At 31.4% G+C, this 14,964-nt stretch overlaps 2 protein-coding genes across 2 annotated transcripts; one reads left to right on the top strand and one right to left on the bottom strand.

Annotated features, from left to right (window-relative positions):
- Window positions 1–2,650: 2,650 nt before the first annotated feature.
- LOC122007039 (triphosphate tunnel metalloenzyme 3-like) lies at window positions 2,651–5,938 on the top strand. Its single transcript, XM_042562799.1, has 2 exons — window positions 2,651–3,496; window positions 5,689–5,938. The coding sequence occupies exon 1, from the start codon at window positions 2,876–2,878 to the stop codon at window positions 3,494–3,496; it is 621 nt and encodes a 206-aa protein (XP_042418733.1). The 5' UTR covers window positions 2,651–2,875; the 3' UTR covers window positions 5,689–5,938.
- Window positions 5,939–7,159: 1,221 nt separating this feature from the next.
- LOC122007037 (protein MEMO1-like) lies at window positions 7,160–11,438 on the bottom strand. The gene is made up of 8 exons (XM_042562797.1): window positions 11,277–11,438; window positions 10,538–10,622; window positions 10,383–10,451; window positions 9,093–9,205; window positions 8,798–8,909; window positions 8,576–8,719; window positions 7,603–7,777; window positions 7,160–7,515 (listed from the first exon to the last, which is right to left on the bottom strand). The coding sequence occupies exons 1-8, from the start codon at window positions 11,326–11,328 to the stop codon at window positions 7,390–7,392; spliced, it is 876 nt and encodes a 291-aa protein (XP_042418731.1). The 5' UTR covers window positions 11,329–11,438; the 3' UTR covers window positions 7,160–7,389.
- Window positions 11,439–14,964: the final 3,526 nt, after the last annotated feature.

The following is a 14,964-nucleotide window of genomic DNA, read 5'->3' as shown; positions in this document are numbered from 1 at the left end:
TGTATTAGTCAATTTGTCTTTAGACTAATACATAGAAGGTAAATTATGGATGATTTTTAGCCATTAATTATGGGTGATTTTTATCATTAGTGCAAGTGGCCAAGGTATAGGTAGAGGTGTAACGAACCGAATCGAATCAAATATGTTGAAAAATTTAAGGTTCGAATTTGGTTCAAAATAGCTATATTTGAGTTCGAGTTTTGATTCGAAACTCGAAAAATTTAAAATTGTGTTCGAGTTCAGTTCGAATTATGGCTCGGGTTCGAGTTCGGCTCGAAAGATTCGAATATATTTGCGAACTATTTGAATTATTGCTCAAACATAGGTACTCGAAAGGTTTGAAATTTATTTATTTAATATATATTTAACTTATATTAATAAAATATTAAGGCTCACGAACGGTTCGCGAACTATCGAATAATATAATTTGGGCTCGAGTTTGATTCGAAAAAAATCGAACATGTTTGAGTTCGAATCAAATTTGATAAATTTGAATATGAATCAAATATAAATCGAAAAGTGCGCGTAGTGAACAGTCTAGAAGTTCAGTTTCCTTTAATTATTATAGTTGTAGTAAATAATAAAAAATGATAAATTCAGTTAGCCTCATTAATTATCCTTGAGGTAATCGGTCTGGTCTTATGAAATTTTTCCATCAGCTATCAGGGTAAATCGGAAAGTGTGTGCGGTGGACAATCCAAAAGTTCAACATTTTTTAATTGCACGTTCCATTTGGAGGAAAATTTTTTACAAATACATCATAGTTAGGGATTAAACTAAATACCTTGGTGATAATTTGAATATTTTATCGTGATATTATAATCTAGGGGACTTGTTATAGTGAATAATAGGTGCTAAGATAAGAGGATTAAGAAAAAATATAATCTAAATTAAAATAAAACATTCCTCTAGTTTGATCCGGATAGGGAAGATATAGGGATCGAGTGAATAATTTAAATTCGCACAAGGTGTCCGAATAACAAATTGAGGAATTGTCAGGAGATATAATAGGACAAAATCTACTATTTAAAACATAAGAAAAAAATTTTGATAATTTTAATTGGTCTCATTCATTATTTTTTAGGATCATTTGATTCACGTAAATTTTCCACTACTTAAAATATAAGGGATTCATGAGGAGATATCAATTTTGAGAAATAGGTGTCATGAATTTAATGAAGAACTTGATATATGTTAGCAAAGTGTATACTTTTGTCGCCTATGCAGAATGCCATAGTGGTAAAATATTTAAAGGAATAATAATAAAAAAATAAAATTTGAATGGTAAATGGGATAAACATTTTAGAGATTGATTTCTAAATATGGATAAATTATATTTCAAATTTTATCTTCTAGGTAAAAAGTGTATTTTTATTGACAGGGTTAGAGCCATCCATGTGATGGAGTATTTCTAAACTTAATTTAAATTTTATGAATAATATTTCTTAAAATTTAAGAAATGAAATTTATTTTTTAAATATTGAAATATTATTTAATTTGAGAGCGTAGATATTATATAGGGAGAAAAAATAATAAAAAAATAAAGAAAATAAAATTTTAGAATAATTAATGTAGTATATAGTGAAAAATAATTGTCTGGATGTAAATTAGAGAAAAATTTTCAACCATAAGTTAAAATTTATCTTGTTGAAAATATTTATTCTCATTCCCTAATCAAATATAATGGACACGAATTTATCTAATTGTCCTTATTTTTTATAAATACAAAAAATATAAAAAGAGTTATAATTTATCCTAAACTCAATATTATTTAAAGATAATTTAGTATATTTTTTATCTAATTGAGTACAACTCTTTTTTCATATGATCAATCGATTGGAATCATACTAATCGATTGACTTAGACTGAATCGATTGATCAATTATTTCATCCTAAGTTAATCAAATATTGGATTCTAATCTAAATATGTTGAATTTAGGAAGAATTATACCTCCTTTTGGACTTTTTGTATCCATAAAAAATAAATGACAAATAGGTAAATCAGAAAATATTTGTTCTCATTCCCTAACTAATTATAATGGACACCAATTTATCCAATTACCTTCATTTTTTATAGGTACAAAAAAGTCTAAAAAGAGATATAATCCCTTCTAAATTTAAAATCATTTAAAAAGAATCTAATATATTTTTCATCTAATTGAACACAACTCTTTTTCACATAATTAGTCGATTGGGAATTATACTAATTAATTAACTTAGGTTGAATCGATTGATCAATCAATTCATAGTAAGTTAATTAATTGGTATAAATTTTTGATTGATTGATTAAGTGGAAAAAGAGTCCTGATTAATTTAATAAAAAAATATACTGAATATTAGTCTCGATATAATTTCTTTTGAACTTTTTATACTATAGAAGAAAATAAAGAATAATTAGATAAATCAATATGTATTCGAATTTGTATGCAAGAAAAATTTATATGTAGAAAATGAAAATAAACTTTTTCTTACTAGGGAGTTTTGGATCATTTTTTTTAATTATTTTATCTTAAATTTTAAAATTATTATAGGAAAAACAGACGTGGATATTTTTTCTTAGCCTCGATTTTCCCACACCTCTGATTATTTTTTTCTTTAAATAATTAGGGTGGTACTTGTAGTTTAAGAAGATTTGGAAGGAGAGATGAAGCTGGCAGCGTAGGAGGATGCTGAGGAGGAAGCCTAGCAAGATCGAAGTGAAGGCGGAGGACAAGGAAGAGATCGAAGAAGCCCGCCGCAATCGCGCCGCCACCTCCAGTCCACGCCCCGACCCCAACACCAACCCCCTCCGCAAATTCCTCGACCCCTCCCCACTCGACGCCGCCGCCAAAGCCCAGCGCATCGGCCTCCACCAGCCCTAACCCTAGCCCTCGCCATGGAGGTCGAGGTCAAGCTCCGCCTCCCTGACGCCGACGGCCACCAGCGCCTCTCCGATGCCCTCGCCCCCTACCACCTCCGCACCCACCTCCAAGAGAATCTCTTCTTCGACGGCGCCGCCGGCGAACTCTCCTCCCGCTTCGCGGTCCTCCGCATACGCTTCTACGACGCTGACGCCCGGTGCGTTATCTCCCTCAAGGCCAAGGCCAGCCTCGTCGGTGGAGTTAGCCGCGTTGAGGAGGACGAGGAGGACATCGACCCAGCCCTCGGGCGCGCCTGCGCTGCCGACCCGTTGCGGCTCGCCGACGCGGCGGTCTCCTCTCGGATCATGAGGAGGGTGCTCGAGGAGTTCGGATCGGATGGAAAGATGCGATCTTTTGTGTGTTTGGGAGGGTTTCGGAACGTCAGGGCGGTCTACGCGTGGAAGGAGGGGCTGACGCTTGAGCTTGATGAGACGCGGTATGATTTCGGAACTAGCTACGAACTGGAATGCGAGACGACTGACCCAGAGAAGGCCAAGGAGTTGCTGGAGAGTTTCTTGAAGGAGAATGGGATCCCTTACGCTTACTCTGAAGCATCCAAGTTTGCAGTTTTCCGTGCCGGGAAGCTTTTACCATGAGTGAGTTTACTTCTTCTCTCGTGTATTAATCCTTCTTTAAAATATCTGGACCTGTGAATTTTCCCTTGGCATCCAGCAATTTGGGATTTCTATGCCCATGATTCTTGGTAATACTCATCCTTTAAGGAGAAAACATCATAAACTAAGTTGTTTGAGAAGGAACTAAGTTACATGATGATTAGCTTTTTGTTTTGTTTATAACAAATCAATTGGAATGAACTATAATTTCAATTTTTTGGATGTCTCGCCATATATATGGCCATATAGACTGCATATGCGATCACATGAAACCACACACGCAATTGCACAGACCACATATTTGATTGTATAGGCTGTCTAATCTTGCATATAGAAACCAAGCTCATATAGGGGATCATATATGCTATATGTGATTTGATCCCTTGTCGCTAACACCTACACAGCCAGCCAGCTGGTCCATGCTTTCTCTCCATTCCTTCCTCATCTCTAATTCCTACTACTTTTTCCCTTTTACTTCCATTCAAGTAAACACACAAAAGTTAGACATTTAGCACACAAATAATAGTTTTTCTGAAGTTAAACTGAGATTTGTGCTAGTTTGTGAATCTCTGTCAAATGACTCTTGGTAGTTCTTTGTTTTTTTTTACCAATATTTATTGTGGTGTTGTTGCACACCGAGGGAACACATTTATTTTGTGATTCTCACCTTCATGAGAAAATAATGGGTCAATGTGACTAACCTCAATATCCGGATTAATAACTTTAGATTATAATACTGATAATAGAATCTTTTGGATTCTTTATATTGCAACATGTTGTGTGGTAAGTTGTGATAACTGGAAGATGAAAATCATTCAATGATATGCTTGATAAAATGATGTAATGACAAGTTGTTTGTTCTCGAAAATTCAAAGATGAAGTCCTGGTTTCTACTCATTTAAGTGTCATGAAAACTATATTTTTGCAGAAACATAATGTTGATATCTATTACTTATTTCTATCATATATTTCAGTTGATTTGAGTTATTGATTTTGAATAAACCTAATAAACATATATTCATACTTTATGTTTAGGATAAGTTGTCATTTAATCAAAATTTAGCATGATATCTATGAGTAACAAGATTGAACCCTGCTAGTGTCTTAAAATTAAAGTTTGGTTTTGATATCGAATTGCACGCACATGATTGTAGACATAAAATAGATTCTTTTACAATAACAAAAAAGTTCCAAGGCAAAGTGATCACTAAGTCAAGTTAATATGGTACAGAGTAGCATGATTTATTCTTGAGTATTGACGGTTAAATATTTATGCTTAAGTATGAAAATCCATGTTTTATTATCTGAATTTCATAACCAAGGTCTACACTTTGAAATTATCATGAAATCATGGAAATGTTATGATTATTCTAAGATTCTTTATCAGTAAATTGTGACCTCCTCCACCTCTCCCACACCTGATTCAATGGACTTGGCTGTGTCCATTCATGATAAGTGCAGTCTCCACAGTGAGGTGCCATATATATTGTATTCCATAGCAAAGAAAATTGATTTCTTTCCATAGAGGCCTACCTGTGTCAGTCAATTCTCTCTCCTCTCTGGTAGGGAGACAATCAAACAAATCACAAATGGTAGCTTAAGTCCACTAGAGAAGGTTGGAAAAAGACTGGATCATGACAATGAATTTTGTGTTCTATTCCAACTTGCAACAATGGCAATACTGCAGGTGCATTCATGTTACATTTCTTCTTTATTATAAAATCATTTTCACGGTATTCTTTTTGTAGAGCAAAGTAGATTCGTAGGATATTTGCTCCTCTTGTGCAATTTATGTTCATCTCCAATCCTCATCATCATATATTTCAGACATATCCATTAAAGTTGATCCCCTATCTACTCTGTCTCTATCATGTATGCATTTATAAAACTTACTGCCTAGTGAAGGCAATTGCTTGCAAGTAGCCAAGGTTATTTTGAATCTATGTTTCTGTTTAACATAAACTTATTATGTATAATGTTTAACGCTGCTCATTTAGGTCACTCCTTTGTCAAAGGACAGTTTAATTTGAAGTGCAATACGAAATCGAATATCTTCGATAAAACCATCTTGAAACAGTAGAGAAAAAGTGTATTTTGTACTGGTTTGTTAATTGAATAAAATGCATTTTTGGGTCAGTTAATATGTTCCACTGATGCTGATTCGGCTTTTGCAGGTTCAGAGTTGCATGAAACTGATTTCATGAGATGTCGCGCTGAAATGCTTGGATGGAAACAAGTTAATCTGCGGATTCAATCATACATTGCATTTATGGGTCTGTATCTTAATGTAAACAGATCATTTTAGTGATGTAATAAAGTAGACTAGATGATACAATGTAATCAAACCCTAGAACACATGCAAGTTGATGATAAAGATGAAGTGAACTTTTAATTGTTTTTGCAGTGTACTATTTCGGACACTAATAGTCGTATGCCCCATTTTTCTGATTGGCACGTTGATTGTGAAGGAATATTTGTTTTTTGGACAATATTTCCGTCAAGTATTCCTGAGAGCTGAACTCTGGATGGCTCCCCCTCTTGGTTCATTGGTTTTCTTATTGATCCCATGAACCCAGTAAACTGGTGACTGTTTTTTGGTTCAATCCAAAGTTTAAAAATTTTCTGCTTTATTGAAATTTTAGCTCTAAGAGAGGAATGATGCGGTTTTGATATTTCAATATTTATAAAATTTTTAAATATAAGTGTATATTATTTTTTTAAAAAAAATTATTAATAGTTAATTATTATATATGCTAATTATTTAATTATTGATGTTATATTCCAGGTGTTGAGTTTATATTTTAATATTTTTTAAAAAAAAATAATATTTATTAAAACAGCTATAAAAAAATATAAATTTTTAAAACATAAATAATTCTTAAAATTTAAAACTATTTAAAGGTTCAGAGATAATTAGAAAATTATTTGAAAATCTTAAATTATTTTTTTAAGGTATATATAATTTTTTTTTAAAAAAAATCACATTCAATTTTTAATATATATTAAAAATTTAAATTTTGTATAAAATATTTTATTATAGTTTTAAAAATTATTTTAAAAGTTTAAAATAATTATTAATATTTTATAACTATTATTAATAATATAATTTTTATAATTAACCGTTTATTTATAATAATATATATATATTTAAAAATAAAAATTTAAGTTTTTAAAAAAAATTATTGCAACACTAGTGTTGCAAACTCACAAAAGGACTATAGCTGAGTACAACACCCTTTGCAATCTTGCCATTGGATCACGGCACACTTTGCGCCCTCGCGGAAGATCATTATGGGACACCCTTTGCAACCCCGCCATTGGATCACGGCAGACTCTACGTCCTCGCGGAAGATCATTATCGAATCACGATCACAAAAGGGCTATAGTAGAGTACGACACCCTTTGCAACCCCGCCATTGGATCACCACACATCTGCGCCCTCGCGGAAGATCATTATGGGATCACGGTGGCCTCATGATCACAGTACTGTTATGGTGTCGTTGCCGGTAAGAATGAAATTATAGCCATATGAACTAGCGCAACACGAGATTTAAATCCATAATTCAATCAGAACCATCCCATTCAATCCCTAGCTAGTTGGTACTGTTTGAGAATCAAAAGCAATTTTGGATCAATCAGAGTAGATTTAAGAATCAAAGTTTGTTTTCATTGATATATGTTTTTGTTAAGATAACTCACACCACAAGTGAAGCAACATGCACACTGAATATACATTGTCTCCAATTACACGGCATAGAAAGGGACATACTGCTTCGATAAACTTAAGCTTCCAGTGCGGTAGCAATACCCGAACCTTTCTTCATCAATGTATCGTGAATTAGATTAACATCATTTAAATGGTGGGTGAAGATACGTCAGTCGTCTAATTTAGCAGCTGCAGAGGCGTAGCTTACGCTGCTGTCCCGTGAGCTCTTGCACTGGCTCGATTGCTCATATTGCAGGAAACCGATTTTGATCTTGGCCGAGCAGTTCTTCAACATCTGGAAGAAGAAGAAGAAGAAGAGGATGTTAAGACTACGATAAACCAAATCAAAGAATTAGTCAAGGAGATAAGGCAGCTGCAGTACGTGGAGGAAGATGCTTATCGGGTGGCGTCCACAGATTGTGTTGCCGTACTCCTTCAGATATCGTTTGAATGCATTAGCATCTCCAGTCTCGATGATGTCCATGCCCATGTGGTCCAAGGCCTCGATGGATTTATAAATAGGGCCATGCTTCTTATCACAATATGTATAGCTGAACCTGTTAGGCATGAGCAGTAAAATGAGTAATCTTGAAAGACGCCAAACCATCATTGTATACATGAATATCTTAGTTTGTTGATGGACATTTTGTTATGTGCCAGTTTCAGAACAAATGAATTGCAGGTTTAGATTACTAGATAGTCTAGGATGAAAAAAAAACCATCACAAAAGAGCAATTAGAATGGGGAAAAAAGGACTTACAATTCAGAAAAGTGTCATGGGAATGGAAAGTATTATAAAAATTATGATTTGATAGAATATCTAATATGATTTGTTAGAAATAATTTAGTTTAACAAATAGTTCAGTCTAATATTGGTTTGTTTTGCATGGTTATATGAACAAATTTGAGTGTCATATATAAATATGAATATACAGACAGGCAGCATTGTCAACACACTTCTATTAAACTTTTAGATGAACACTAAAGAGCTAAAGCTGGTTACCATCAACTTTTGATATCTACAGATCAATATTGACTTTCAATTTTTAATATATATTTTAGTTTTACAAATCACTTCATTTACTTTATTTTCTCATTTTTCTTGGATCTTTTGCAATATTCTAAGTAGATTTATCTTTGCAATGATCTTTTAAATATATTATAAAATCTGCATTTCCTATTTACTTAAGATTTATATTCTGGGAACTCTTCTCCGAAGTTGAATATATATATATATATAATCAAAGCTCTACCAAATGCAATCTTAGTAGAATGTTAAACTAGATTAATAGCTAACTGACAGATGTACCCATGAATTAAAAACAAAAAACAAAAACAAACAACGATAGGCATACCTAGAGCCCCAATGGCAAAAATCAGATGATATGGAGAAGAAATTCTTGGGATCGTCCACATACTTAGCAAGCAGTTGTCCATACATGGCTTCATTTTCTGAGTTAAGAGCACCAACCAGAATGGGGACAACTTTCACAGGGTGACTGTAAAAGGGGGGAAAAAGTGAAATAAGCACCCTCAGAACAGTTGAAATCTGGACAATCTCAAATTCGAATAATTACCCATGGAACACTTTAGCAATATAAGGCAAATGCATTTCCATGCTATGTTCTGCTTCATCTAAATCAAGATCCATAAGTTCAAACTTTCCTGTGGCCTTGAGCTCATCATTTACTGTACAAAGAAGACATACGAGGATCGGATATGAAACCCTGTTCCCTTAGGCAACAAATAAAGACTACCTAATGAAAGTATCCTAGAAATTCAATATCAAAGGAAGCGTGTGAAGAAGTCATGGGATGGAAAAGAAAATCTAGTTATCACAAATATAATTTTTGTGCATTTTGAATGTATTACCTTGAGAATCAACCTGCAAGTCGCCCAAGGGTGTGCTATAAATAGTGGCTTTTGTAAGGGCACATTTTGGGGTATAATAATGATGAGACGGACCAAGTAGAAACACTCGTTCACTGAAAATAATTGCCCCACATATTAGAGAAATGATGAGCTAGAAAATTGTGACAGAAAATTGAATATAAGAAAGTGAAAAGTAGCATAGATCTCTAATGGCAGTATTGACCAAAACAAATCCTTCAGCCAATATTGCTATTTATTTTAAGTCTAGTTGCATTGTATGTGCAAAATAAAAAGAAAACAGAGAGATATGATGCAATAATTTTGAAGGCGATCAAAAGAGACATGATGCTTTTGAAAATTTTAAAGATCATAACCAACAACAAAATGGTGTGTGAGTTTAACTAAGGCTGCATTCAGCCTGTGCCACTTATTTTCTTTGACTTACATAAACATTTTAGAATATTTTTGCAGATCAAAACTACAAGAATCATGTTATTCATATTATATTTTTACTGGCATTTTAGATTTTGTCGACGAAACTACAATTTGCTTCTTGCCACTCACTTTTGACATGAAAATCTTTTACCAATAAATACAGATGACACGATAATGTCTATGATAGCTCCATCCCCCACCCTATTCATATTAATTTCCAACAACTTTTTAATAGATGTTATAAATTAAAGAACATATAGAACTTTTAAACTCTAAACTTTTTAAGGAAATTGCTAATGGATCCCCAATTTTCAATCTGCATCACATCCACATTATTTATTTCATAGGAAGATTTTTTATTGCCCCCTATATTAGAAATTATTTCCCACTAAGTCAAAAAAAAAAAAAAAAAGATAATATTATGACCATCAAGTTAAGGAAAAGGCAAATGTAGAAGACGCCTTCAAGCATCTTGAGCTCTACCAGATCAAGTGGCCTTAAAGCAATGCAGAATGGTAGAATAGTGAGCATTCAGTTCTACGAGAATGAACAGTTCACAGACATGTATACCAAAAGGCAATAAAAACAACCTACTCTAAATTATTTTCCAATATATCGAGTTAGATAACCTCACATTCTCAGGAAGGTATAATATGGAATAGCAACGTGAACACTTTTTTAAGTCAAGGAAAGGCATATATAGAAGGTGGCTTCAAGTATGAACTCTATTGGAATGAGTGGCCTCAAGGTAAAACAAAATTGTAGAAGACTGAGCTCTAATTTCTCAGAGACTGGACACAAACTTTTATGTAATTAACGATTATTGTAAATTTGGTAAAAATGAAGTAAGCTTACATGCTTTTAGGGTCAATGTTAGCAAATGCAAAAGCAGCACAGCGACCTGAATATGAGTAACCAGCATGCCTGCAACAACAATATGTATATTTATTTTTCATCCAATTATGGTAACAATCATATCATAACTGTCACCATAAAATATGATGACTTACGGGGCAATTACACCTCTAACATCAGGACATTTAGTCAGACGAGTTGCCAGGAGCCATCGTTCAAGATCCTCATCTAGTTTCTTAGCTGATAAGAAAATCAAACATATGTTAGATGATCATATATCATGCTCAATTACAACTTAAAAAAGCACATAAATGTCCTCTATCCAGAAACAATGGACAAATAAAAAAAATAAACTGGAATACAAATTTCAGAAACTAGAACAAAGTTCCAGAGGGAACTGGAATAGATCACCCAATGCGCCTTCTCCTAGATATAGAACAACGGATAATTATTAAATTGGTAACATTGGAGATTATTATTAACATTGGGAATCTCAATCCCAATCACAAAGCACATTCCCGGTTCAGATATTTGATTTATGTCGGTTGAACGTGAATTAAAGCTTCAAACTCCCAACTTTTTTCTGGCAATCAAAGTAAGGACAACGGGGCAAAATTTAGGAAATTTCTAGCCTTGCGTTCACTGAGAATTTCTGGTCACTTCCTAATCTAATCACGTTATGCTACCCACTCCGTCTCAATCCTAGCAAGTGTCGGCAACTCCAGAACCTCATAATCCTTCACTCCACTTAAAACGCAAATTGTACACCCCCAAATCGATCAATTTATATAAAAAAAATCTAAGAAAAACCAAAATTTTCTCAAAACGAAAACTTCTCAAGCAAAACGCCGATCGACATCAAAAGAAGAAAAACTAGGGAGGTTACGGGCTCACCGTTGTCGGTATACCAGGATCCTGCATGAGCAGCTCTTCGAATCCTCTCCATCGGAACGCCTCCAAGACCAGATTGAAGGGAAAGTAGAGTCAAAACCGACCGATCGGAAGCAAAAGGAACCCTACTCTTCAATCGCTCGAAGAAAGGCGAAACTATGTAAATATATATATCGTGTGGGGGGAAAGGTAATTTTGAGACGGATCCTATACAATGTCTCTTGTAAAGATGTAAAATGAAAGACGCGTGGAAATTAAAATTTGAGCCCAAGTAACCAAACGTGACAACGTGTAGCGCAGCGACAGGGTTGTAAGTTGTGGCCTTGCACTGATCGAGTTTTATCCAATTATCTGCGACGGCGGTTGCGAAATTACCGCGCTTACGTGGCAGAAAATCCGCCAAACCGATGGACTACTGTTCAGTTAGGTTAGGATTGAATCAATCACACCATAAAAAAAAATATTAATAATTTAATGAAGATATTACTTTATATTTATATAATTGGAAGAAAAACATTAATACGGGCATCCTAATTATTATCCATATCGTCTTTTTATAAAAAAAAAAACATTACCAAAATAATAGTCTATTTATAATTTAATAATGAAAGTATTATTTTATACTTTACCTCAAACGGCTTTGATAAAGCTGCATCATAAAAACATCTCCAATAGTTAAACTTCTTCATAAGTTTTTTTTAATTTTTAATATGTCACATCAATACCACATTAAAAATAAAAAAATCTACTATTCTCTCCACGATAAAAAAACCTCCATACAACTTTTTTTTGGGTCCTACATCACAAATCATACATCTTTATTTTTATTTTTTTATTTAATATCTCTATATAATTTTTACTTAATATTTTATTTAATTCTCATCTTTAAATTAATTTATTCGTAATTTTTAATTAATAAATTAATAAACATATTATTTTTAATTTAATTTAATTTATAATTTTTATTTAATATTTAATTAACTTATAAATTTTAATTTAATTATAGTCATTTGTATTTTTTTTAACTTATCAAATATATTTATTTTCAAAAGAAAAGTGTATAATTTAACTATTAAATAAAATATTTAATGGTTTTTAAAAATTCAAACCTGCAATATTAATTTTTCAATGATTAATGGCTCCATCTTCAAGAGAAAAAAAGCAGGTTTGAAATATCAAACCTGCTCTTAAAATAAAAACCTCAAAACTTATGTCTCCACTCATTAGAGCTTTTTTGTTTAGTTTTTTCAATTCTACAAACCTGTTAAAAAAGCTGCATTGGAGATGCTCTAATAGCTTAAGGAGTTAAAATAGGCAACCTACTCTTCTGTGTGATTCCGTTCACAATGCTTTCCTCGAAATGGTACGGTAATTGATATAGGAATTTGCATGCAGTCTCCATTGGTAAACACAATTTTGCATGCACTCCCTAATGGAAAAAATCTTTCTTTTCACTCCATAGTCTAATATATTTACCTAATTGCCCCTGATATTTTAAGTATAAAAAGTCTAAAAATGAGTATAAATCCTCTTAAATTTAGTACATTAAACTAGAATCTAGTATGTTTTCTATCAAATTGAGTACATTCTTTTTCCACCTCAATTGGATAGAAAATAAACTAGATTTTCTTTAAATGATACTCAATTAGATGAAAAATATACTAGATTTTTTTTCAAATGGTACTGAATTTAGGAGGAATTATATTAAATAGGAAAAAAGTCGTACTCAATTTAATAGAAAATATACTCGATTCTAGTTTAAAATGTTGAATTTAATAGGAATTATACTCATTTTTAGATTTATACCTAAAATATATGAAGGATAATTTTAATTAAAAATATACTCGAATATACTAGTTTTTTTTTAAATGATACTCAATTGGATAGAAAATATACTAGATTTTCTTTAAATTATACTCATTTTTGGACCTAAAAACTCTGAGGGGCAATTAGGTCACAAAATTTGCATGAGGAAGTTGAAGCAAATAAAACTTTACATGCAGGGAGTGAAAACAAAATTTTATGAGTGAGGATTGCATGCAAAATTCAAGTTGTGATTGAGGATTTTTCTCTACTTTACTCATTGATATATAGAATATTATTATATAAGATATTGAGATTGAAATGTGATACATTTAAGTATATATTTTTTCATATTTTGATCATCTGTATTAATAGTTAATAATTATTTATGATTTATTGTTTCCATATTAATTTAGGGACGGATTGACGGAATTTTTAATATATATTGTAAGTATAAAATTATAGGTGAGATGCTAATTTAATAAACTTTGAAAAAGACACCATCTTTTAACGATATGAATTAAAAAAAAAAAAACACTCTTTTTAATTTTTGGCTTATATAATTTAAGGATGAGCTATTAAGGCTTATGATTTTTAATATTTTAATATTATATATATATATAATTATATATAAATTACATTGTTTTTTTATTTTTTTATTATTTAAATTTATTTGTTATAGATTTTTTAATTATTTTTTACTGTTAATAAAATGTTATAATATAAAAATATGACATTGCAATTGCAAAAATAATTTGATGAGAATGAAATCTGATGAAACTTTCACTTGATTTTTTTTAAATTAATTATTTTAATTATATTATTGATGATGTAATTTCTTAAACCAAGTAGGTTTAAACAATTTAAAATATATAAAGATAATTTTAATTTTTTATGACGTGGAAAAATAAAAATTGTTTGATGATAATTTTTTAAAAGGAAAATATTTTTTAAAACATGACAGGTTATCTGATATTTCATATTTATTTTTAAAATTAATTTTTTTTAAATAAATAATAAATTAAAAATTAAAAATAATATTTGATATATTAAATTTTATAAAAAAATTATTTCTTTTCAATGCATAAATAACTTATAAAATACTACTGAACAATAGATCGTATATCTTCAAAGAAATTTTACAAAATTAAAATTAATAAGATTTTATTTACATTCGATAATATCTCAAGAAAGATAAAATAATTTAGTCATTTTATCAATTAAAAAAAATTATTATCAAAACTTAATATAAAAAAAATGTAATTAGAAACTTTACATCTCAAAAAATTATAAAATTTAATTTTATATAAAATATATTTTAAAAATTAATGTTTTTTATTTTTTAAACCCGTTGATGCGGATTCCAAACGCGGATGAAAAAGGATGAGGCTTAATATTTATTTTTTTAAAAAAAATATTAAAAGTTTTTTTTTTCTAAGACCTCAAACATAATTCACATGGCCTGGCCAAAATTAAATATGGCATTTACACAACTTAAATTGATTCAGATGGAAAATGATGCAGAATAAAATAGCTTACGGCAATATTTATGGCAAATAAAAATATATTTTGGACACATATAAACATCTATAGCTAAAAGAGTAGTTGTGAGAACATTCTGATAGGTATTCAGTTCACTGTGATCCACCCAGTAGATTCACCAGTGGTGCCGGATAGAGATCATTTTTCTCTAAACTACACACGTTGCAGTTAATTGACGCAGAAAACACTAGATGATCGAATATAAGTTTTGATTATGATAAAAGATTTAAAGTTAAATTATCGTGTGCTCTAATAAATATGACTGAATGTATAGGAAAGTTCTAGTTGAGACTAAACAGGTGAAAAGTCTTAGCTGTGGTCAGGTAATGAAGTCCTGGTCCAGAGA

This window comes from Zingiber officinale, chromosome 7B (assembly GCF_018446385.1).
Source record: "Zingiber officinale cultivar Zhangliang chromosome 7B, Zo_v1.1, whole genome shotgun sequence".
NCBI lineage: Eukaryota > Viridiplantae > Streptophyta > Magnoliopsida > Zingiberales > Zingiberaceae > Zingiber > Zingiber officinale.
The sequence above is the reverse complement of the archived record's forward strand: the minus strand, read 5'-3'. Positions and strand labels throughout refer to the sequence as shown.

Coding starts and splice junctions, on each gene's coding strand:
- LOC122007039 (XM_042562799.1), top strand. CDS start 2,876: ATGGAGGTCGAGGTCAAGCTCCGCCTCCCTGACGCCGACGGCCACCAG.
- LOC122007037 (XM_042562797.1), bottom strand. CDS start 11,328: ATGGAGAGGATTCGAAGAGCTGCTCATGCAGGATCCTGGTATACCGAC. Junction 9,206..10,382: donor AACATTGACCCTAAAAGCAT/GTAAGCTTACTT, acceptor AATTATTTTCAG/TGAACGAGTGTTTCTACTTG. Junction 8,720..8,797: donor ATTGCTAAAGTGTTCCATGG/GTAATTATTCGA, acceptor CCCCTTTTACAG/TCACCCTGTGAAAGTTGTCC.